Source organism: Pteropus vampyrus, unplaced genomic scaffold, assembly GCF_000151845.1.
Source record: "Pteropus vampyrus isolate Shadow unplaced genomic scaffold, Pvam_2.0 Scaffold6, whole genome shotgun sequence".
Classification (NCBI taxonomy): Eukaryota; Metazoa; Chordata; class Mammalia; order Chiroptera; family Pteropodidae; genus Pteropus; species Pteropus vampyrus.
In genome coordinates, this window is record NW_011888787.1 from 13,367,057 (window position 1) to 13,391,489 (window position 24,433).

The 24,433-nt window shown below is 35.3% G+C and overlaps 1 protein-coding gene and 1 pseudogene across 1 annotated transcript in view; both read left to right on the plus strand.

Annotated features, from left to right (window-relative positions):
• The window catches only part of DPH5 (diphthamide biosynthesis 5), a 25,837-nt gene extending 3,392 nt beyond the window's left edge, over positions 1 to 22,445 (plus strand). The window contains exons 2-7 of the mRNA XM_011369241.2: positions 511 to 635; positions 6,723 to 6,831; positions 13,119 to 13,239; positions 18,041 to 18,080; positions 19,529 to 19,632; positions 21,096 to 22,445. Coding sequence (XP_011367543.1) covers positions 511 to 635; positions 6,723 to 6,831; positions 13,119 to 13,239; positions 18,041 to 18,080; positions 19,529 to 19,632; positions 21,096 to 21,319 — 723 coding nt within the window. The 3' untranslated portion in view covers positions 21,320 to 22,445. The remainder of the gene's footprint in view (positions 1 to 510; positions 636 to 6,722; positions 6,832 to 13,118; positions 13,240 to 18,040; positions 18,081 to 19,528; positions 19,633 to 21,095) is intronic.
• LOC111745302 lies at positions 646 to 2,687 on the plus strand (annotated as a pseudogene).
• Positions 22,446 to 24,433: the final 1,988 nt, after the last annotated feature.

Sequence of the window (24,433 nt, forward strand, 5' to 3'; positions counted from 1 at the left end):
AAGAATGTTTGCTGGTTATGTAAACAGCTAAATCTTAATTTTCTATTATTTCTCATTGAAGTTACTTTTCATTTTAGCCAGGGTCCCATAGCTTTCCCCATGGAAAATTTAGTAAAATTCAAACTGCACTGTATGTTTATAATTACTATTTAATTTATATATTCTGTATTGCTATGTTTCTAAAGTAAGGCTCATGCATACATATTCTCTGTTCATCCTACAATATTCTCCCTGGTCTATTAGAACCAAATTTAGAGGTAAATTAAAAATGCAAAAAGCCTCAGATGTTAGTCTACCTCCTCTTGGGATATTAAGATAAGCCTCAAAGACAGAGTTTAATTGCAGCATGATATAGAGTGCTAGCTCATTGATATATTCAGTGATCTGTGTTTGGATGGTTGCCAAGATTTGCACCAGCCCCAGACAAAGATTATTTTGTGTGTGCATGTGTGTATGTGTGTTGAAATGGTCACCTGCTGTCTCATTGTGATATTGGATTTAAATCTATAGGAAGAATTTTATGGAAGAAAATTGATTCTCGCTGATAGAGAAGAAGTGGAACAAGAAGCAGATAATATTTTAAAGGATGCTGATATCAGTGATGTTGCATTCCTTGTAGTTGGTGATCCATTTGGGTAAGTCAAAGCAAATATTTTGAGTGTTAGTTGCATTTACTTATTTTTTTTAAACCAATAAGAATTATTGTTATATTTAAAACCTTTTCACCTTCCAGATCTTGTTGAAAGACTCTGTTTACCAAAGCTCTGTCTAAAATTTCTAAAAGTTTAAACTTTTAAATGTCTAAAAGTTTAAACTTTCATTATCTTTGATATTAATGAAGAAAACCTACTTGGCTGGGATGTGATCATATGTATCATGTTGTCAGGTATCAACTCTAAAGTTTGTATCATTGCTTCTGCTGTTCTTTTAGAAGGTCACTTAGGACATCAAAAGACATAACTAGTATGTCATTAAATAAGTATATTACATTTTTTGAGAGTCATGCCTGCCACTTGTTTTGCAGGTAAATTACAAGCATCTTCTGCTTTCTTTTTTAATCATCCAATATTTAGCAATATTGCTGTCACTTTTCTTGCTTTGAATTTATCATCTATCAGGCCTCAGATTTCAATTTCTTATATCCATTGGGAGCTCTGTTCTTCCCCATTACTAAAAAGATGGGCTTCTACTTGTCTGGTCAAGCATCATCAATCTCTAATGTCAAGCCAAACAGAAGAGTTCTTTATCTCCAGCTGGTGACCCAAGATTTATGTCACAGATTTAGGTAACATAAGGATAATTAAATCACTATGAGCCTACCACCAAGGATGTTTTTCAAAAGATTGGAGTTACAAGTGTGTGTGTCTGTCAAAAAGAAAGTAATTTATATTAATATGATGTGCCAGGGATTGTGTATTATTATTATACTTGGTTGCAAATGACATTGGGTAATCATACATTTTTAAATATTTAAATAGTTTATTTTAACCTCTGACATTGTTTTTTGTAAAAGTAAGGCTTTCTTTAAAGGAAGTAACGTGTGTGTGTGTGTGTGTGTGTGTGTGTGTGTATTTTTTAATCCACAAAACAGTAAAATAAGGGTACTGAAAAATCGTATATATAAAATGTCTTGGAACTCTTATAGTATTTTCTTACTATCACACTGTCTTCTGCCAAAATCCCATGTTTCCTGTAGTGACACCTGAACTCGCCAAACTTCCCAACTCGATAGTACCACCATTCTTACTTTCATGGCATCCAGTCACTGACAAAGTCCAATAAACCAGTGCTACTCAAAGTGAGGTTTGCAGACTGATGCCAGCCAACAAACTTACTAGTCTATGATGAGATAACAGAAATTGAGAGTAAGCATTTAGAAACTTTTATAGCAATTTAAAAAACTAATTTATCTCTGGTGGATCTAATAATAAAAATTTAAAGCTTGTATTTTGTATTAATTTATATTTGATTTTTAGAGTTAATTTTTATTGCATTTTATGAAACTATCGTTCATGACAATATAGAACATTCGCCCTTTCTTTTGGCCGGAATCGCCATCTTCCAGTAATTCACCAAAATGACCGACACAAGGAAAAGGAGGAGAGGCACCCGCTATATGTTCTCTAGGGCTTTTAGAAAACATTGAGCTGTTCCTTTGACCACATACGTGCAAATCTACAAGAAAGGTGGTATTGTAGACATCAAGGAAATGGGCACTGTTCAAACGAATCCTCACCAACGTTACCATGGCAGAGTCTGGAAGAGTCTTCAGTGTTACCCAGCATGCTCTTGGCATCATTGTAAACAAACAAGTTAAGAGCAAGATTCTTGCCAAGAGAATTGATGTACTTGTTGAGCATATTAAGTACTCTAAGAGCGGAGACAGCTTCCCAAAACGTGTAAAGGAAAACGATCAAGAAAAGAAGGAAGCCGAAGAGAAAGGTACCTGGATTCCACTGAAGCGCCAGCCTGCTCTACCCAGAAAGGCTCAGTGTGTGAGAACCAATGGGAAGGAGCCTGCACTGCTGGAACCCATTCCCTATGAATTCATGGCATGATGGGTGTAAAGAGATAAAAGACTTCTGAGTAGAAGTGTGGTGTCCCCTCTCCCAAAGAAATAGTTAAAGAAAACTTTTTTTTTTTTTTTTTTAGGTGAGGCAACCCTTGGTTGACCTCACAGATTGCAAGGACCTTGGCAGCTTACAATCCCTTATTTAAAAAAAATTTTTTTTATGCCTACAGCACCTGGTCTTCCTAGGTGGTCTCGCATCCAAGTACTAATCAGACCTAACTCTGCTTAACTTCTGAAATCAGACAAGATAGGGCTTGTTCAGGGTAGCATGGCCATAGACAAGAAAACTTTAAAAAAAAAAAAATATTAGCCTTTTACCAGTTAATTTGAGAAGCACTGCTGTTGACACTTTTTTACCAACTTTTTCATATTCTTTCATTCCATTCTGGCTGCCACTCTTCTACCTAACTGAAGCTTTTATTATCATATACCCCAGTTTAATATAGTAACCTTTTGCCTGGTCCAGACTCTTCATTCATTACTAATGCTATGGTTAAATTCATATTTGTAAAACCACAATTGGAAGGGCTCAAAATGAGAACATTATTAGCTTTGTCATTGTCTAGACGTGGAAAATACTCTCCAACCTGCCCTTTTATCTATGTCACTCTTCTACTGAAGCCCATAGTAGAAGGAAGAATTCTATGTAAATAAAAAAAAATTGAGGCCCAGAGAAAGTGCCTTGATGCCTTTACTACCCTGCTCAAAATCCTTCAGTGACTTTTCATGGCCTTAAATCTTTCAACAGTCTTATCTACTTTTTCCTTTGGCTACTTCTTTTTTTGACTATGTCAGAGCCAAATTGTACAATTTCATCATCTTATAAGTGTTTAGCAATATTTGTCCTCCATGTCTTCGCTCATGATTTTTTCTTAAAACAGACTGTTCTTCCCAGTCCTTCTTTCCTTTTATTTATTCCCAGTTTTATTGAGATATAATCGACGCAAAAGCACTGCATAAGTTTAAGGTGTACAGCATAATGACTTACATATATTATGAAATGATCACCACAATAAGTTATCTTCCATCATCTTATACAGATACAAAAGAAAAGAAAAAATATATTTTTTTCCTTGTGATGAGAAGTCTTAGGATCTACTCTCAACAGTTTTCAAGTATACTATACACTAGTGTTAGCTATCGTTGTCCCCAATTTCTGTTTGGTAAAATAGATTCTTTAAGACCCAGCTCAGATGCCACCTCTTCTGTGACTCTTACCTTATTTAGGAGCAAGTACCCCCCACCTTTTAACTCCTAGGCAATTCATTTACCCTGTTAGTGACTAATTATGTATAATCTTGTTATTTAGATTTATATAATAATTACTATACTAAAGTTAATTTTTATTTATCTACTGGATTACTATTGGGATATAACAGTCAAAGATATAATGGTTGAAGACAGGGTGGTAGGGAATGTGTAAATTTTAATTGGGCCTGGAAGAATGAGAATATGAGCGAATTAAATGGATAAATCAGGAAGGGAATACAGAATTCAACAAGACACTGAAATTCTTATATACAACAAAAGAATGTTCTTTGTTTAATTTTAAGCCCCTTTCTACTTATTTGAATAAAAATGTAAAAAGGGAAAATTGTTTATTCAATCTTAAATTCTTTTTTCTAACTTTAAAATTGTAAAGTATATATAACATAATATTTAGTATTTTAACCATTTTTAAATGTACAGTTCAGTGGCATTAAGTACATTCATATTGTTGTGCAGCCATCACCACCATCCATCTCCAACAATCTTAAATTCTTGAAAAAGATAATTGAAAGTCAGTTGATGTAGTTTTCATCTTGGTCCTTTTATTCCTGATTATTGAAAGAAATATAGAAGTTAATCACATAAAGAGTATAAATGACTCTTTAAAAAATCCTACATCAATAGATCTGACTCAGTCATGTGAGAGATGACTGTCTTAAGCTTTCTATCCACATAAAGGTCATCCTTCAACAAATTCTAATAATGACTCCATCTTGTCATCCTTTATTTTAATACACTCTATAACTATATTTTATAATAAGTTAACATAATCTTTTATACTTATGTGCGTGCCTTTTCCTTCATGGCATACAAAAATATACCTTTAGTCTCTTGTTTCCTACGTGCTCTAATGTAAGTCATTTGATTGTTTCCATTCATGTAATACATTTGAACAGTGCTTAGTGCCTAGTAACTATCCAATAAAAATCAGTAGTCCATTTATTTCTCCAATATAAGTAAATCTGCCATGTATGGATTAATGTATATTATTTTTTTCCGCTCCCACTTTCCCATCCCCACATTTTGTATTATTTTTTTTATGATAGATTCTCCCAAATAGGTTTATAATACCAAAAAATCAAAGGATTGTGCCAATTTATAGTGTTTCCAGTAGTTCATAAGAACATCAGTTTCACCATATCTTTGCAAATATTAATGAATTTTCAGATCATCAGCCAAATACAGTGGAACAATATCCACGAACTAATGTTATTATAAAATAAAATTTAAAATATACAGACTCATGCATTCAAATTGGTCACCTTTATGTTCTTTATTGTATTGATTCCATTGATGAAAACATTCTCGACTCTCTTTAAATTGCCTTCAGAGCCATTCCAAGTAACAAGCATATTATTAGGACAAATTTATTACTATTTCTGGGTATATGTCCACAATCAGAGTGTGTGTGTGTATGTGTCTATATGATTGTGGATAGAGCCACATGCCCAGAAATAGTAATAAGTTTTTTTTACACACACACACTTTTCCAGTCACCATAAATGAAGCATTTTCATGAGCCCTGGACTGGAAAGAGTGCTCATTATAATGGTTTAAGCCTGTGTTTCAAACCAGTTTTTCTTTTTCCTGAAGCAATATAATCTAGGTAACAGTGATGATAAAATACCAATTTTATCACAAATTTTTTATAGTGGAAATCTGAGGGGCTTCTATAATCACATGTCAGTTTCACAAAAAATCAAATCACTTTGTCAGGTCATTAAATCTTCATAGTATACCATCCACATCCACATCTGGTCATTTTAAATGAACTTGTGATTAAGAGAGAGATCATTTTAAACCAGTTTTCTTTCTGTTCATCTGTTTAACTCACTGATAACTGTTTTCCTTAATCAGTGTGAAGTAGAGAAATTCTGTTGAAGGTGATATTAAAAACATTTTTTACAACTGGCATATTATTTTTTTAAAAAGCTAACTCTAAATCAAATTATTGGTTGTTTTTCATACTAGTATTTATGTTATAAGTGTGATCAAAAACAGGCTTCCCTGCCAGGCGTTTGTTAATCTGTTTCTGACTGCCTCATGGGGTGAAAGCCCTTGATCTTCCTACTTGGTATGCATTGACCAGTTCAGGTTATGCTTATTTGTACGGAGTTTCTCAAACATGCTAATGTTGCTTTCCCCAGTAGGGCTTGGAGTTTTGATCAAGAGGAGAAAAGGCTTCTTTAATAATGCAGCTCTGAATTGATGTGTTGTATTTCACAGTATCTGTATTTATATTTACATATATTCTCTCTCCACTACAGTCTATCTAATTATAATAATTAGATTTAGCTCAGAAAAGGAAAGGCAACAGGCACAGTATGCACACACATACACCCAGGACAACAGTTATAAATAAAATGACTGCTAGACGGATGGAAAATCCAACTAAGATTATGTCAGATAGAACGCTCATGTATAAAGACAAAGATTAACAGGCTATGAAAATGTTCCGTATGTTCTACCATGTTGTATTTCAAAATACAAAAACAAAACCTTCAGAACAAAGCAGAAATTAAGTAGGTCTAGTTGTGCTGTAATTTAGAACTCGAGAGCAGTCATTTGAGGAGTTTAAAGGGGACCTACGACCAAAAAGTTGTTTGAGAATTGCTGCTCCAGAGTTCAGGTGTCTGCAAATATTAACCAGAGCAAGTGAAACTTCCCTTTTTTCTGTAGCTGCCAAGGTTACTTTAAGAGTGTTGCAGCTGCAATTCAACATTGTGAAGAGCATGTGTAGACTCGCTTTTCTTGCCAAAAAGCTCAGAAATTGAGCAGTGTCCTCAACACTTTGACTCGAACTCATGAAATAGTATAACTTTACTGTCTTAAAACATCAGTGTAGGTGACTTTAATACAACTCGATATTTTCTCACTACAGGGCTACAACCCACAGCGATCTGATTCTGAGAGCAACAAAGCTGGGAATCTCTTACCGAGTTATTCACAATGCTTCCATAATGAATGCTGTAGGCTGCTGTGGTTTACAGGTAATGCTACAAAGAGTGACTTTTAAATGGTATTTAGCAAAAATGTTTTATTTTTCTACATATTACAAGTAGATTTTATTATATTTCATGAATTATAAGATTACTATTATGCTACATTTGTGTGTACTTAATTTTTTAATATTAAATTTTTTATACTAAGTTTTTCTATAACTTAGATTTCTTTCATCTCACATTGGACTAGCCCATTGGAATTTAGCTAAAGATTTTAATGGTATATTGAATGAATAGGTACATACATAAAAAGGAAATATAGTCTAATCAAATTGATTAAGTATTCCTAAAACCTTTTTACAGTCTTCCAAATAACTTAACTCTGCATTGCTGAGGCCATGTTTTTCCATACGGTATCATTTTCTGTGCCATCAGGGCATTGTGAAGCAACATCTCTTAAAAAATATTTTAAAGAATCAGAAGCCAATGATACTAGGCTTTTAATCCAACTTTGTAGTCATTAATGTGTAAAATTAGTTATTTTTAACCCAACAATCTTAGTTCTGAAGGGTTAAAAAGGCATTCCATTAACCGTTTCCAAGATTTTTTTCCAAGCTGTTGACATTCATTTTCCAAGTTTTATATTGTGTTCTGATGGTCACACAAATGTGATCCATGACAACCATGACTGCTAATGGCCAACAGTGCTTTTAAGGCTTCATTGATTGTTAAGACGCATTCTTATTTCAGATATAATAATAGAAAAAAAGTATACATCTTAGAATCTATGAAATAAGGTTTTTCTGATATGTCTTCCTGGAATGCGTAATTTAAAATAACGAATTAACAATGAGAAGATACATTAGCATTGAATATCAAATGCTATATCTGTAGCTTTAAAGAGTCTATATTTTCTGTATTACCTAGAAGGAGTAGCCCAATTTAATTGACTAGTCCTGGCCAATCATCTTAGCAATATTGCCTTTGGTTATGAAGAACCAGAGAAAATGTATAAATGATTCACCTTTCAGAATTTACCACTTACTTTTAATGATTACATTTAAATTGGTCTTCTAATAAAATGCATACTTACAAACAAAACTTGCCAGTTCAAGTCTTTTGTATACTTTCAACCTCTTCTGAACATTTTTGTGTTGGAGTAAGTTGAATGGAGTAAGTCTCCTCCAGTCATTATTTTTAACTCTATTGATGCTCTATTTAAGAATTTATTTGGAAAAAAGATTTGGCACTAAAAAGTATAAAGAATTATGAACTAGATAAACTCTAATATCGCGCAGATTTGGGAGCTAACTTTAGACATAGGTTATCTTAACCAAGTACATCAGATAGTCAAATTTTCATTGAGTAAATTTTAGTATTTTTCTCACAATTCACATATTAGTTATAAACATGTATACTTTAAAATGTTATTGAAATTCCTAAGTAACAGATATTTCTAACACTGTATTATTTGTATTTCTTGGCTTTTTCTAATCAGAGAAAAATCTGTTTGTCTAGAGCCAATAAAGTTGATTGTTTTTAGACATAACTGCTAATGAAAAATCAAGGACTTTTCTTAATACACAAAAGATAAATGGAACAAAGTCCTTCTTTTCCTGAACTCTTCAAGTTAAGCATTTAGCGGCCAAATTGCGCAGAATTAGAATTACCACCTTCATTTACCATTTTCTCTGTTTTAGAGGAGCCATTATAAAAAATAATTTTTCCTTGATAATATATGACATATATACTTAGAGAAAATTAAGAAAATACAGTAAGTATAAAGAAGGAAATAAAAGCATCCATAGTCCCACCACCTAGAGGTAATCATAAATTACCAGTTTGGTATATTTTCTTTTAGTCTTTTTTATTCAACACTTAGTGTACATTCACCTGAATCTGACAGGCCAAGTAAAATGTTAAAATACTTCCTTCGTATAGTATTTATTATTTATTGTTAATTAACTTTTTTTTTCATGAAACAACACCCATTGTGGTAATTGACATTGGTGGCCTTAGAGTAGTTCTTACTGTTGTTTTTTAAAAGCATTAAATCGGTTTTATTGTTGTACAGGGACTAATGTAGAAATGATAAAGACTAACCTAGTACAAAGAACACAACACTAGGTATGAGGATGTCAGAGCTCTACATGGCTGTGTAACCTTAGAATGACTCAATAAACTCTCTAATTCTTTCAGTCACTTCAGAATTGTTTTTGACCACCCGCTAAATAATGGTAATATTTAAAAATTTATGTGGATTTGCTCATTTATGTGAGAATATAAATCTTGTAGTCTGCTGTCTACATAGTCGGGGATCCCCAAGCACCGAGCCACGGACCGGTACTGGTCTCCCAGTGCTGGCATCACTGCCTAAGCTTCACCTCATATCATTAGGCATTAGATTCTCATAGGGGCACTGTCCCTAGTGCCAAAAAGGTTGGGGAACGCGGTACATAGTCACTCAGCTTTATGTACCTCGTGTGTGGCCACTTTCATAATCTTAGTGTCGCAAAAATCGGTGTTACATCAGTGTTGAGCAAAATGCATGTGAGGATTAAAAGACAAATCGAAGACAATTATTCTTTATAGAAAACTAGCAATTCTTGATTATATAGTTTTATAGTGTGTTTTTTGACAACTCTCTTAGCTCAGCTTTTTTTTTACCTCACAGATTTAACTGATCTGATTTAGGATATACATATATATAAAATACATGTGTGGCTTAATAGAGTTCTTAATTTAGTAAGTTAAATTTACTAATTTTTCCATATGCAGAGAAAATATTTTTTAACTTAAAAATCACGAAATATTTTTATTTGAATATAAAATAACAAAAGCCTTAAAGCCTATTACAGAATAGAGTTTACAAAACATCTGTGCTACTGAAAAGAAGGAACTATTGGTGTCGATGAAATGAGTTAGAACACTATTAACATCATTCAGCAAGTTATATTGAGCCCTCAAACCAAGATAGTGGGAAAAGAAATGAATAGTCAATTTCTAGGTAAATTATAGAGCTGGAATTGACAGCAATTGGCATATGGTAAGCTGTCAGGAATTAGAGATACTTGTTAGAGGCAAGTCAGGCAGTAGCTATTTCTAGATAACTGCTTAATGCCCTTCTAAATATTGCCCACGATTTCCCACCTTTGTTCACACCATTTCATTCTTTCCCTATGTGCAGCTTCCCAAATCTAAATCTTATCCATCCTTTAAGGTCCCTGTTATATCCTATCTCTTCAGCAGTCGCCTTCACGTACTCTATAACTGGGGGAAATGCCTAACTCGTGATACATACAGTCTGTATCTCATTTTTGATAATTATTCACTACCTAATATTTTTCTTGTGCATCTTCTCACTCTAACTAGATAGTGCCTTATATGTAATCATATGGATTATTTCGAGTTGAGTTTTTGTCTTCAATAGATAAAACATGATCCAATATCAAGTTAGATAAACTGCTTTCTCTTGCTCCAAGTTAAGACCAAAAAATAATGTATTGACCAGGTTTTAGAAAACAGTTCTGTTTGTAGTCATAAATTTCGATGTGCATCAGTAATGTTGAGGGGGTGGTGATGATCACAGCACAAAGAATTACTTATATGATAGTCAGTGCTCAGGCTTTTGCAACCTCAGTTCTCGTCACTGTTATGATTTTGCTCCAGTTTCTTTTTATAGTTTACTGCTAAGTCCTTAGATTGTCAGACACAAAGGACTGGTCCTGTTCTTTGAGATACTGACATCTAAATGGTGAACTATTTGCATAATGTTCCGGAAATCATTGAAGAAGTTTGCACCACAGCCATGGGAATGGTTACAGTCTATAAATCAGGGTCCTAGAAAGCAGTGCTTATGTGAGGTTTTCTTTAATCCCCCAAATTAGGCGATGCCGAGAGGCTTTTGCCCAGAATGGTTCAGCTAGTGTTTATATGTGACTAGCATCCTAACTCTCCTTTAAATGATCTATCTTTTTCTTTTTGAATGAAGAATTTATCTCATCACTGTATTTCTGTGACTGTTAAAATATCAGAGATCCATTTAAAGTACTTATATGCGGCTGCATATATAGTTTTCTGTAATGGTTTTCCCTTAAAGTTTTTTTCTGATAAAGTAATAATTCTATTTCAAAATTTGATCAGAGATGCCAAAATGCTTTTTAGAATATAAACAGTTGAACTCGTCAGAATTGAATCATAAGCATAGTTTCAAATATTTGGTAATGTTTTTGAGCCCACTCCAACAAAGAAAGCAGTTAGATTATAGCAGGACACAGAATTTTAGAATATCTCTATCTCATCATTATAAACATCATTGTTATATCATCAGATCCCTAACATTTATTGAGTATTTACTGTGTGCAAGGCACAACACAATCCAGGCTTTGTCATTTAATCCTTAAACATTATTAGGTTTATAATTATTTTACCCACTTTGTAGTAGAGCTCCTCCTGAAAGTCAAGAAGATTACTTGACTTGTGTGTGATGTCCCAATTAGTAAGAACCAGGGCCACGACCCCAGAGCTTCTTCCCTGAGTGTGAAGAATAAGCAAGACTGCGTATTCCATGAGGGCCCGGGCTCTGTTTTGCCTCTCACTTCACAGCTGTGCATAGCATTATGCTTGGCACATAGAAGATGACCTGTAATACATATTCATGAGATAAATGGCCCTCAGCAGGACTAGGCCCATTCCTTGTAGCTTGGGTGAATATATTCCAGGAATTCCACATTGGAACGCTAAATCCATTTTTTTTTTTTTTTTCATGAAGAAACCTTGTTACAGTAGCAGGAAGATTTGTGACTCTGAATTCTTAGAGTTACAAGGTTTTTCTACACTGATCTCTGAATTCGACTGCCACTAGATAGAATAACCTCTATAGGGAAATACCTTTTTAGAGAGTTCTCAAATGGACTTGGGGAATGAAGCCCATTGGTAGGTAAATTGGAGGTGTGGCCATATGAGGAACATGAACCTCACCTTGGGAGCTCACAGTCACTGTTACAAGTGTCGGTTTAGTTTTTAAGACCTCAATATATAAAACATGAGAAAAGTTGAATTTCTCTAGAGATAAAGGGATAGAAGACCCTGGAACCCCAGCTTCTGTTTCCTTCCTGCCTGCCTCCCCCTTACCTCTTACAGCAGCTTTTGAAAACAGTGAGAAGCCTAAGATGACAAGCCCTTCTCCAGACCAGTTTCTTCATTTTTCAAATGAAGAACCTTTAGGCTTAGCAAAATTAGTGATTTCCTGAAGTCACACATTTATTTCAGTCACAGTTAATTTATGACCTAGGACAAGATGTGATTGCCAGCTCTATTAGAAATTTTTTCAAACACTGTTTAAATCGAATAATTAAATCTTTCCATAACAACTTTAGTTGTATGTTTTACCATATATTAAGTCTCTGAAAATAAATGTTCTTTGTACAGTGTCTAGTAAGATCTAATATTAGCATATTATTCCACAGTTTGAATAGCTTTTTGCATGTTATTTGATCCTCACAACCCTATGAGTAGGCAGGACAGTATTTTGTCACTATTCCTATTGTAAAGATAGACTTAGAAATAGTTATGTCACACAGCTAACAAGTTGTAGAACCAGAATTCAAAACTAGATTTTCTCGGCATAAGATTTGGAGTTGGACTCATTTAAATGAACTGTACAGCCAGCCTGGAAGCAAACTGGAACCAGGCAAGCTTCTTGGTTGCGTGATGGTCAAGTAGGGCAGGAGGCCACTTAGGGGAAAAGGAGGAGGCTAGAGAAAAGGCCCTTATCCTTGAACTCTATAGTGAGGGAACAAAAAGTGGGCAGAGTAAGGGGGAGGTTTTGAGAAATGGCCGAAGTATACCACCATATGAGAGTGTCACTGACACGTGGAACTCAGACCTCGGTTCGAGTTTCTTTTTCATTACTAACTAGCTGTGTGACCTCAAGTCAGTTGATGTTTCTGAGCTTTGGTGGTTTCATCCGTTAAGTAAAGATAGTAATATGTTAACCTTGTGAACCCTGATCTGACTGTGCAGCAGTCTTTTTTTTTTTTTTTTGGCTTCCTACTATGTTCTTTGTATTTTAGTATTTTAGGCTACATAGCTAAATCATGAACTGGTGACGTATGTTCCTGTACTAAATGCAGAAAATACTAGAAGCCTACTCCTGAAAGGGCCTCAGGAAGACACCAGCTGCTGTGGGCCAGAGAACTTTTATTGCCTTTTTTGTGACAGATTTGATCCCCAACCCACCTCAGGTCTGCTCTCGCTTTTTATTTTGGTTGTTATCTCTGAAATAGTAGTCAGTGAATTGTTCCATCGTTAATTAACATTTTTATTTTTTCTAGTTGTATAAGTTTGGAGAGACGGTGTCTATTGTTTTTTGGACAGACACTTGGAGACCAGAAAGCTTCTTTGACAAAGTGAAGAAGAACAGACAAAATGGCATGCACACATTATGCCTGTTAGGTAAGGGCTTGGGAGTTTCCTTAAAGTCACGATGTGGAGGTGTCGTATTGTTCTCATTTTGATTTCGTGTTAAGGTGAAACTGTTCTGTGGGTAACTAGCCAGGGGTCAGAAAGTTCACAGTCTGGTCACGCTGTGCATGCCATGCTCTTTCCCACACTCTTAGAGACACGTTTTCTGCTCTGATTACCACATGGCTCTTCCTGCATGCGTGCTAGTTCACACCGCCCCCTCCTACGCCCTAACAGATCCTCTCCACCACTCCATGCCTTACCCATTCGTCCATCAAGACCCTGTTCTGGTCAATTTACAGCAATTCAGCAGACCCATATTGAGCATTTATTCTTACTGAGCTTCATCCTCTGTCTTCTTAGAGAAGTTCTTTGAATACTGCAGCATTGATGCTATCAGAATTATAGATCTGAAAGGGACTCTAGAGATCATCTTAATGAAGCCTGTTTTATAGATAAAGTTGAGACCCAGTTATATTGAATCATTTTTCCCACTGTCACCCAGTTTACTGGTGGTGAGATTGGTAGACTCCAAATAGCCCTTTATCCACTGCTCTTTTCACTGTATCATGCTCCCCATATTGTATTTCCTACCTAGTGTGGGAAGAGCTGGGACCGCTATCTTTGTAAACTGCGATGATGGACAGAGCATCAGAAAGACATGGCTGTGTTATCCAGCAGATGCACTGGAATTATGCTGGGAATTCACATTGACTTTCAGTTTCTGTCTAACCACGTCTGTTGTAAAAATACTAGTGTCAAAGCTTTAATCTGTGACTGAGGAACAGAACAGCTTACTGGCATCTTTGATAACTTTGAAATGATCCTTATGCTTCAAATCGGAAGACAGATCCACATGCTACTTCTTAATAGCTAGAGAATATTGTGAACAGTCCTGACCTTTGCCTTCACTTTTATCAAATAGAAGTAATCCCTCCTTGCCTCATGGAGTTTAGAGCAGTATATTATAAACTGTGATGAAGGACCAGGTGTTGTTCTTTTTATATATATTTATTTTTTTCATTTCTAGTCTTTTGTACCTATGTCAAGTTATTATAAATATTCGTAAACACTATTCTCACTCTGGCAGTTACTTCATCATTCACCGATAATAAAGTGCTCACATACTGGCATCAGTCCTCCAATCATACATTGAATCTCACTGTTGTGGTGACACTGTGCGTGGAGTCATCCAGATGTCTGCCACATAGCACAGGATCAGGGCAGAGAATTGGCAGAGAAGCCATGATTTTGGCTTCTTTAATAAGAACAGATATTCAGAACATTAGAAAAAATTCCTATTTGCCAAAAACGTTTAGGTTATTTGTGTAATATAGCCAATTCTCTGTTATTCAATAATATATAATTTGTGCATTATCAGAATTTCAATCAGTATATCTCTTTTAATAGAAAAGGTTATAGAAAAGTTTTACTAATGGCTGGTGTTTCTTATGGGGTAAAAATGAGAAATTAAGAGAAATTAAGGGGTTAGCAAGCTAGTACACATGGATCAAGCCCAGCCTACTATCTGTTTTGTAAATAAAGTGTAATTGGAACACAGCCATGTTACTTCACTTATGTATCATCCGTGACTACTTTCGTGCTACAGTTACAGCAATAAGTAGTTGTGACAGAAACCTATGACCCTCAGAACCTAAAATATTTTTTATCTGGCCCTTTACAGAAGAAATTTACTGACTCCTTACTTAAAGTGAAATTTTACCTTATCTAATGTAGTATACTTATATCCCCCAGAGATTCTCTTTCTCTTTATGTTGTTTTGTTTTTGTTTTTGTTTTTCGTGGGTTTTTTTCCTTGTCTTTAACACCTATCTGAATTATTTTATTAACTTGTTGGTTTTCTTCCCTGCTGGGACTTTGTCTTGCCTACTGCTTCCTTCCTAATGTCTAGAGGTCTGGCACAATGTAGCTGTTCAATAAATATTTATAGAAGTTAATTAGTTGGAGTTTTTTTTAGTTTATTTTCTCAGACATGGTCTTACTACCCTTTGGCACAGAAAATCTTTAACTCTTGCTAGTTTATTCATTTCCAGCCAGAACACATTCCTTTTTATTCTATTCACATTGACACATAATTAATTTTAAATCTAGATCAGATCACGAATGTTTCTTTAACATTTTTTTTATTTATACCTGCACCCACAAGTAACTGATATGCTATGTTTTCTTATTTTAGTTTGTCAGTGCAACTTAGCACTTCATTATTAATTAATTAATTAATTAGCTTTATACTTTGTCCTTGGGTTTTTCCATGTAGAAAGAGGCCAGCCTTAACTTTTTTGTAGTTCAAGTATATGCAACTGAGAGATGAAAAAAATTGAGATTCATCGGAGCTTGGACACTGTGTGTTTGTGTGTGTGTGTGTGTGTGGGTGTGTGTGTGTGTGTGTTTTACAATGGAACTGAGAAGTTTTAAAACAGAACAGGGAGAGAGAAGTTTTAAGAGGCAGGCTACCTGATAACTTCTGCATATAGTCATAAGAAAATGGAGGAAGGGGAGAAAAGTAGCATTTCTTCTTTGGGAAGCTTTGGAAAGGCAATTGGAAAATCAATTTACAGGTATTTATTGACTGTTTATACTCAATGTGGAGTTGGATTCTTTTGGAACACTAAGGAAATATTAGACATGGATCCTGCCCTTGGGGTTTTGAAATAGTTGGAACTAACATTCTGTGTATATGGAAGTTTAAAGAACAATTAAATTCTATTGTATGGAGAGGCAGGAAGGACAAACCAGAATTTTGGCTCTTGAACTCTCTAAGAGCTGCCTCTTTTCTTGGCTTTCCTGGGAAAAGACAAACAAAGTTAAACAATATATCTCACTTGCTCTATTAACAAAAGCAGGAACAAGGTGTGAAATATCAGATACCATGATTCCAAATCCTCAATCCATAGATCTCATCATTTAGTCATCTGGAATTCTCATTTAAATTAGTATATATTTATTGAATGCCCGCTATGGGCCAAGCCGTGTAGTGATTAGTGAGAATATTCTATGGTAGAAAACCACAGAGAATTTAAAATTTACTTGGTAAGATAAGACTAATATATATGGTGTAATTAGACATTAATGAAACATGGCATTAATGTATAGATATTTCAAAGACAAACATTTGAGGAGAAGTCAACAAAGGCTTTTTGAACGAGTTGGGACTTACGCTACTTAAGGGGTGGATAGTTTAAGATGGGCTGGTGGATGGGTAGGAGCAGAGCCACATGAGCAGATTTATTCAGTAGACATTTATGGAGTATCTACTAGGTACTTTGCATTACGCTAGGTTCTGGTTCTAAGATAAATAGGAGAAGCTTACATTCTAGCAAGTAGAAGTAGAGAGGAATAATTATGGCCCGTGCAAAGAGAAGGAGAAAATATTAAGTCTGCCCTGGCTTGAGATTAAGTCTCTTATGTTTAATTACATAGCACTTACCTAAAAAATTCCCACCAGTCCTCTTTTTTAAAATACAGCTTTTAGAGTATATCATTTAAAAAGATTAAAATTTAAAAATATTAAATTACAGACTTTACTATCACATTTCGGAAGCTCAAGGTGAATTAATAAATATGTTGAATTTTTTAGAATCTTACAAATATCATTTAAAGGAATCTAAGTTGACTCATACCACCAGTTGTGTTGGAGGCCATTTTCAATAACAGATATACATTTTTCTCTATATGTCCAGATAAGTGGAAATATTAAATAATGATATTTCGAACCAGAAAAATACTTTTCACCACTGGTTCCAAGAACAATAGAAATACATATGTGGGATTAATTTCTGCTATATTTTAATTTAATTAATTATTTTATCCAAAATCTTATGTGTAAACCTAAGCTTTGGGTGGGGAAACATTTTCGAGTATCCTTATAGGAAAAACTTTTATAATCACTTAAGAAAGCTGTAGAAGTCTATCAAAAGACCCCTCAGTGGCACTATATTTATTTTTGCAAAAACAAACTTTGGCTGAACCATTTGTTTTCAGCATGTGAAACAGGAAGCAGCTGTTGCTCTTGCTGTTGTATACTGAATTCCTCTGAGGATGTAGTGATTCAGCTTTACCTTTTACCAAATAGTTCAGCTGTGCATCGGTGATTAAAGTGTAAAGAATCAAATATCAGTGACACTTGGACTGTCAGGCTTTACGAGAGCAGATTGTGTGTCTTGGCCCCTGGGGTACCTGGCGTCAGTGCTTGGGAAAGCCCTGTTAAAAGTATGACTGTTTGGTACTAAGTGTTTATTCATAAGTTATTATTACATGTCTTACCATTCAAAAGGAAGCAAACGTCTCTTTTCAAAATGTAGTAAGAATTTTCTTCTGTTTATGTTACATGCATTGAAACTTCTAGTGTCTGAAAAATAGGGAAGGACGGGAACATGACAAAACTTTTCCTTTGAATCTGTGCAGTTACCAGCTAGTAGAAATGAACAAGATGTTGATTAGCTGTTAGGTGCTGTATATGCCAATATTTATCTAACTCCTTCCTGTTTCTTCTTTTCCAAGAGGAAATTAGATCCTTTTAGGATGGTCTCAGAGCCAATCTCATGTTTGTTTTCTAACTAATTACCTTTACACAACTACAAGCTTCTATTCTTCTCCATGTTTCCATTAAAAAGTGGCTATATCCAAGTGTGAGGGAAGACTGTCACAAACTGTCAAGTGAGCATTTTGGAGACTTGAAAAAAATGTTTCCCCACCCAAAACTTAGGATTACACATAGGATTTTGGATAAAACAATTAATTAAATTAAAAACTATTTTTTACCTTTTTTGCAGATATCAAGGTGAAGGAGCAGTCTTTGGAAAATCTAATCAAGTAAGTCTTATTCTGAGAATGCTTACATCTATTTTAATTCCTTGAACAATTCAATAAATTCTACTTGAACGACATGAGTTCTAAAGATTGTTGAAAATCAGCTTTCATTAACATTTAAAAATTAAATACTTCTAATCTTATGATAAGCAGTGTAATGGAGTGGAAATAGCAATAGATTTTATGGATTCATTGCTGAGAACGATGGTTGACACCTAATAGACACTCAGTAGATATTTGTGGAATGAATTAATGAATTGAGAGTCAGAAGACATGGGTTTGAGTCCTGAGTCTACCTCTGGTTATAGGCTCTTGGGCAAGTTCTTCCATCTCTGAGCCTTATTTTTCCCATATGACTAATGAGAGTAATAATCCTTTTTTGCTTAGAAAGGCAATGTCCAATAGAATAGCTACTACCCACATGTGACTGATGAGCACTTGAAATATGGCTCATGTTACTGAGGAACTGAATTTGTAATTTAATTTTAATTAATTTAAAACTAATACTCAACTTAGTTATTGGAAAACTTTTAAGTACATTTAGAACAATTTCAATATGTAAATTACTTTTATAATCATGAATTTTATGAAATCTCAATATAGATCAAGTATTTTCAATGAAAATTTAACATTTGAATCTGGATGTGCTATAAGCATAAAATACATACCAGATTATACATACTAGATTTCAAAGACCTAGTACAAAAACAGTCTTTAATAATTTTTATAGAAGGGTTGAAATATAATATTTTGGATATATTAGGTTAAATAAAATATATAACTAAAATTAATTTTGCCCTTTTTAAACTTGGTAATGTGGCTACTAGAAAATTTTAAAATATGTTTGTGGCTTGCATTATATTTGTATTGGACAATGCTGACTTAGAGAATTGTTTTGAGAGTCAGTAGAATAATCTATACCAACTGTTGTATAAGCTGCAAAAGCTATATTTTTATTATGATCATTGAGCAAATGTGGTAGGCTTTTGAGTCATACAGATGTAAACATATCTTACTCTCCAAGATCTTTAGATATTTACCACTTTAGTTTACTAGAGGGAGTGAAAACATTGGTTTAAACACGTGCAGTAAAATGAACATTGTAGAATCTGATTAGCTGGGATATAGAACAAATTGCCACTTATTTTATTTTTTCCTAAGGTATCACTTTGAATAAAGGTAACTTTGATTTAGACATTTACATTTAAGTTGTTGGACTTTTATTTCTGCCAACATTTCAGTGAGATCAGAAGGCAGTTGAAGTAGAACAATGAAAAAAGCTTAAGAAACTTGAGATAAACGATCACCATATCTGTGCTTTCGTGAGTATCGTTTGAAAGCTGCAGACAGAATTTAGATGTACTTGAGTATACCTGGTGGAATGCTTGCGTTAAGAATATATAATGTAATTTCACGACTAAGAACAATGACATCTAGTGTTATAATTACAGAGGAAGGAAGATCTACGAACCTCCTCGGTATATGAGTGTAAACCAAGCAGCCCAGCAACTTCTGGAGATTGTTCAGAATCAAAGAACACGAGGAGAAGAACCAGGTACTCAGGACCCTACCAGGGCTCTCATACTCTGCCCTCTGCTGCTTTGAGATGCGTATGTGATAGAACATCTGACACACAGATATACCACCTCCACTGAAGCGAGTCAATGTTTATGCATTGTACTTTTTCTCTTTTTTCCAACTTTAACTTAAATCTCATAGGATGAAAGTTGTACTGAAAGAAAAATAATGGAGTTCTTTCTAGTAAAATTAATACCCTTCCAGAAAGTGAGTATTTTTCACTTAATTAACTATAAATCAGATTCGAAGTAAATATGTTGCTATATAAATGTTTTAATAATGTATAGAACTATATAGTGAGATTTGTCCTGCAAAAATATATTTATTCTGCTTTTTCTCATTCTCAATACGGAGACCAGGGATAGTTTTCTTCAGGATAAAGACAAGAGACTTTATCCTTGTATTCCTAATATGTAGACACGGTGCATGGTATATAACATAATGTTTATTGTTGGTAAATATCACGAGGTTCTGAAATGAACCTCTCATTATATCTGTTATAAGGTGCTGACTGCCTTTGAGCACGTATCTCCTGATAGAAAAGATATATAAAGAGATTTTTGAGTGACCATTGCTTATTTTATTCTCATTAGTGGGCTTTGTTAAAGCCACAGAACAATCACTCAGCAAGGGTGTTCTGTATCCATCATGTTGTACAGAGTTCCTCGCATGCCTGCATGTCCTCGTGTAAATCATTTGCCCCATTTTGATCATTGTTCAATCAGGCAGCTTTCCCAGCTAACCAATAAAACCACGAAAGGGTCAGCCCTTCAGCTGTCACAACATGTCATACTAAAGTTCGCTAATGTTGGTTATTTTGAACTTAAAAGTAAAAGTAATCACAATGCCCATTATTTGTTAAGGTCTATGGAGTTTACTAAATACTTTCATAGCTAATATAGCCCTATAACCACCATTTAAGGGAGATAGTATTTCATTTTTAAAAAAATTTAAAAAATGAATTTTGTCTCATAGCCGATTAGGTGGTCAAGCAGAAACTTAAACTTATGTATTTATCTCATAATCCCATGTTTTTTCTAATATATCTCGGTCAATGTGAACATATCTCAAGTAACTTGTTAAAAAGCTAAGCATGTAATAAACATCGTTCACTCAGAATCTAAGAGAAATGCTGTGCAGTTAGTTGTAGAGTATGGATACAGGTAATTATTTATTAAATCCTAAAAATATAACTTAAGGGAAGCCTTTGTATTCTGAAAGGGTAAAATTGGAAAGTACTTTATATATCAGATAGTACCAATAATTTAGAAAAGCCTTAGATTAGATAATTGGTCCATAATGAGTGACTAAGAAGATTTAAGATTTTTGCAGATTCTTTAAATGTTCTTTTGGTACTAGTGTTAGTTTTAACGTTGGATAGGTTAATGCATTTGCTGAACTGAATGGCGGTATCTTTTTTTTTTTTTTTTAATTAAATAGCGGTCACCGAGGAGACACTCTGTGTTGGCTTAGCCAGAGTTGGAGCTGAGGACCAGAAAATTGCAGCCGGCACTTTGCAGCAGATGTGTACTGTGGACTTGGGAGGGCCGTTACATTCCTTAGTCATCACGGGAGGCAGTGTGCATCCTCTGGAGATGGAGATGCTAAGTCTGTTTTCTATACCAGAAGCTAGCTCAGAATCCCGAAGCATCGATGGACTCTGAACATAGACATTTTCTATTTTGGATATTAATTTCCGTCACGTATGCAAGTACATATATTTGTATAACAAATTGAACAGATCTTTTGGTTTACCTAGTAAGTATAGAACAAGTGACTAAGAAGAAAGATGTCGATTCAACAGTGTTGGTTTCCTGTGGCAATGAGTTTTTTCCTTCTGATATCATCAGTTGTTGCTGCTATTTTGGCAGTTTTTCAGGATGTACACACATGGAGCAGACCAAGCGGGAAAACGTATAGATATATGTAAAGCCATTTAAGAGCAGTTTTTCTTTATGAGAGCAGTCAATACAAGGTGGAATTTTCTTCTTTCTTAAAAAGTCAGCTGTCCTGACTGCAAGGTGAGTTGTCCTCACAGTGGTTGGTATTAGTGCATATAAACAGAGATGGGAAGATGAAGTCCTGCTTACTTAAATCTCATCCGAGCCCATGCCACAAAATGACATCATCCCCAATTGCCTTGTCTTATTCAGCTGACATCCTAATTATGTAGCTCGCATTCCGCTGTATTTTGGAGGCTATATAATTGTTGAATTATAAATGTTCAGCCAGCCATGTACAGTTACTCTTTGGATTTAAATAGCAACTTTCACATCCAAGCTGACAAATGGAAAACTTGCTGACTACAAAATAAAGTTTAAAAAATTTAAGTTTGAAAACAACAATGAATTAGTCAAGATTCATCATGTCACTTAACTCAGTTAATATGCTACTATGTAGATGAAAAGTACTCACATTCTTCTTACTAGTTGCAAATAACACTCCATTTATTATAGTTCATTACCATAGAGTTTTATTCTTTTCATAACAAATAGCTTTGTTACCTAGTAGTTGAATTGGTCTGAATATTTCTTGGGCCTAATCAAATTGTCTGACCTCTTTGCTCAGTAAATTTGTTGTAATTTGAAAAAAAAACTCTACTTTCTGGGAGCCTCAATTAGCAGGCGATAATTTTGACTTATTTCATTCACGTTAAAAGGTATTTTAATATATATGAAATATTCCATTTTCAATCTATTGGACCAAAACAAAGGGAGGGAGCTAAGGACATTTAAGTACCAGTTCTGTGTTATTTTCTTCTGAGGCATTAAACCAAACATTTAAAAATTATAAAATGAAGGACTTCTGGTTTTGGTAATGGTGGAATAGCTTGTAATGTTCAAACCCTCCCAATTATAAACTTTGGACAAAATATAATAACTGTGTAAAGGCACTAGGGAGTGACTGAAAGCAGGCCAAGAGCTATTCTCACACAGCTCTCTCCTTCACAGCCTTCCCAGTCTGTCTGGTGAAGGGTACCTAGCACTCTAAAGAAAATTGCAGCCTTACTGGCTCAAGGGGTTAGAGGAATTAGGGGCTGCTAGAGGAGCTGTAAATAGAAGGATGGAATCCTGGAAATGAGGGTGACACTGAGGGGAGAGCCCTCCAATCTGCATATTTCCTCTTAAATCTTTAGCTAACTTCTGAGCTGTGTACATGCAGGGAAGACTCCAATGAACCAAATGGAAAGCCATGGCCAAAAGGCTGGGAAAGCTAAGCAGAGATCGTTGCTCTCTATTGCAAGGAGACAGATTAAGTTTGAATTTGACAAGTTAAAAGGCTTGATAAGCACCTTAGGCTTTCCATCAAATCCCTAGAATGGCCATGTATTAGTAGTAAAGATTATGCCCAGAACTAAGGATCTGTGCTAAAACTAAGGACAAAACTTTTAACATAATGTAAAAGCAAGTCTCCATAAAATCAAGATGATCAGCCGATAACTGCCTGCTAAAACAAGGTTTAACACTGTCAGCATAACATAACAATGACTACAATATTATAAAGCATGCAAAGAAACAGAAACCCATGTTTTAGAAAAGCACACAATAGGAGGAGACCCTAACATAACACAGGTATTGGAATTAACAGGATTTTAAAGCACCATAGAACTATAAGCAAAGATGAAAAGGATAGGTGATTGGAATGAATGAATTAGTGAATATAGATGAACGCTCTTAGCAGAGAAATGGAAATCGACCAACCAAAAAACCCAGATGGTTGGACTTAACAGCAAGCAGAGTGCAGATGTCAGATGAATAGAAATTGTCTTGAGGAATAAAAGATTGGAGGGAAGAAAAAAGCACAGAGCCTCAGTGCCCTTGTCGCAGGATACTCAGAGAGACGGGACACCGAGGCAATAAGCAGGAAGTAGCGTTTATTGGTACTGGCTCCACTCAGCAGATTCACATCCAAAGGCTGAGCCCCCATCGCTTTTTCTTTTATTCACATAAGTGTATTTTGATTGGTTGGCGGGGCGTAAGGGGAGTGACTGACTAGGACAGGTGGTCTGTGCCACGTCAGCTGTGACACTGAAAAGTCCCTTACCCATTATGGGGCGGGGGAATGAGCTCAGCATCCGCTACCACACCACGTGGGCAATATCAAGCAACTTAACTTGTATGTACAGTAGGTCCTTGAATGTCATTTTCTTACAATGTTGATGAAAAAACCTCGATCCCTGCTGGGGGCCACTGTCTGGATTGGCACGTTCTCTCCATGTCTGCTTGGGTTTTCCCCAGGTCCTCCAGTTTCCTCCCACATCCCTAAGATGAGCACATGAGGTTACCTGGCATGTCTGCACTTTCCCTGTAGGAGTGAGTGTGGGCGAGTGTGTGACTCTGCCCTGTGATGGCATGGAAATATTCTGTCGGTATGCTAGGTAGGATCAGATCCATATCATGGGTAATGAGTAGTGACAAGTGGTCCTTGGGGTTTGTAAGACAGTGTGAGGCTGCTTCCTGAACTGCACCCTCTCCATGACCTCGGTACTTCCTGGATCCTTAGGCTCTTCTTTTTGGTCCTTTGGCCAGAAACTCGTTCTACGTACTCGGTTGCTGTGTCTCATACTTTCATCATTGGGCCTACCTACATCTTGACCCATGTGGAGAGGGGTCAGGGAAAAAAGCAACATTTGCTCTACCTTTTTGAAATCCTGACTCTACCTAACATGACTCTCCCTGTGGGTTTCCATAGCTGCTGGCCACCGGGACAGGTTTGCCTGGGGAAGTCTTTGCAAGCCAATGGGAAGGTTTTGCTCCAACTCATATAACTATAAATGT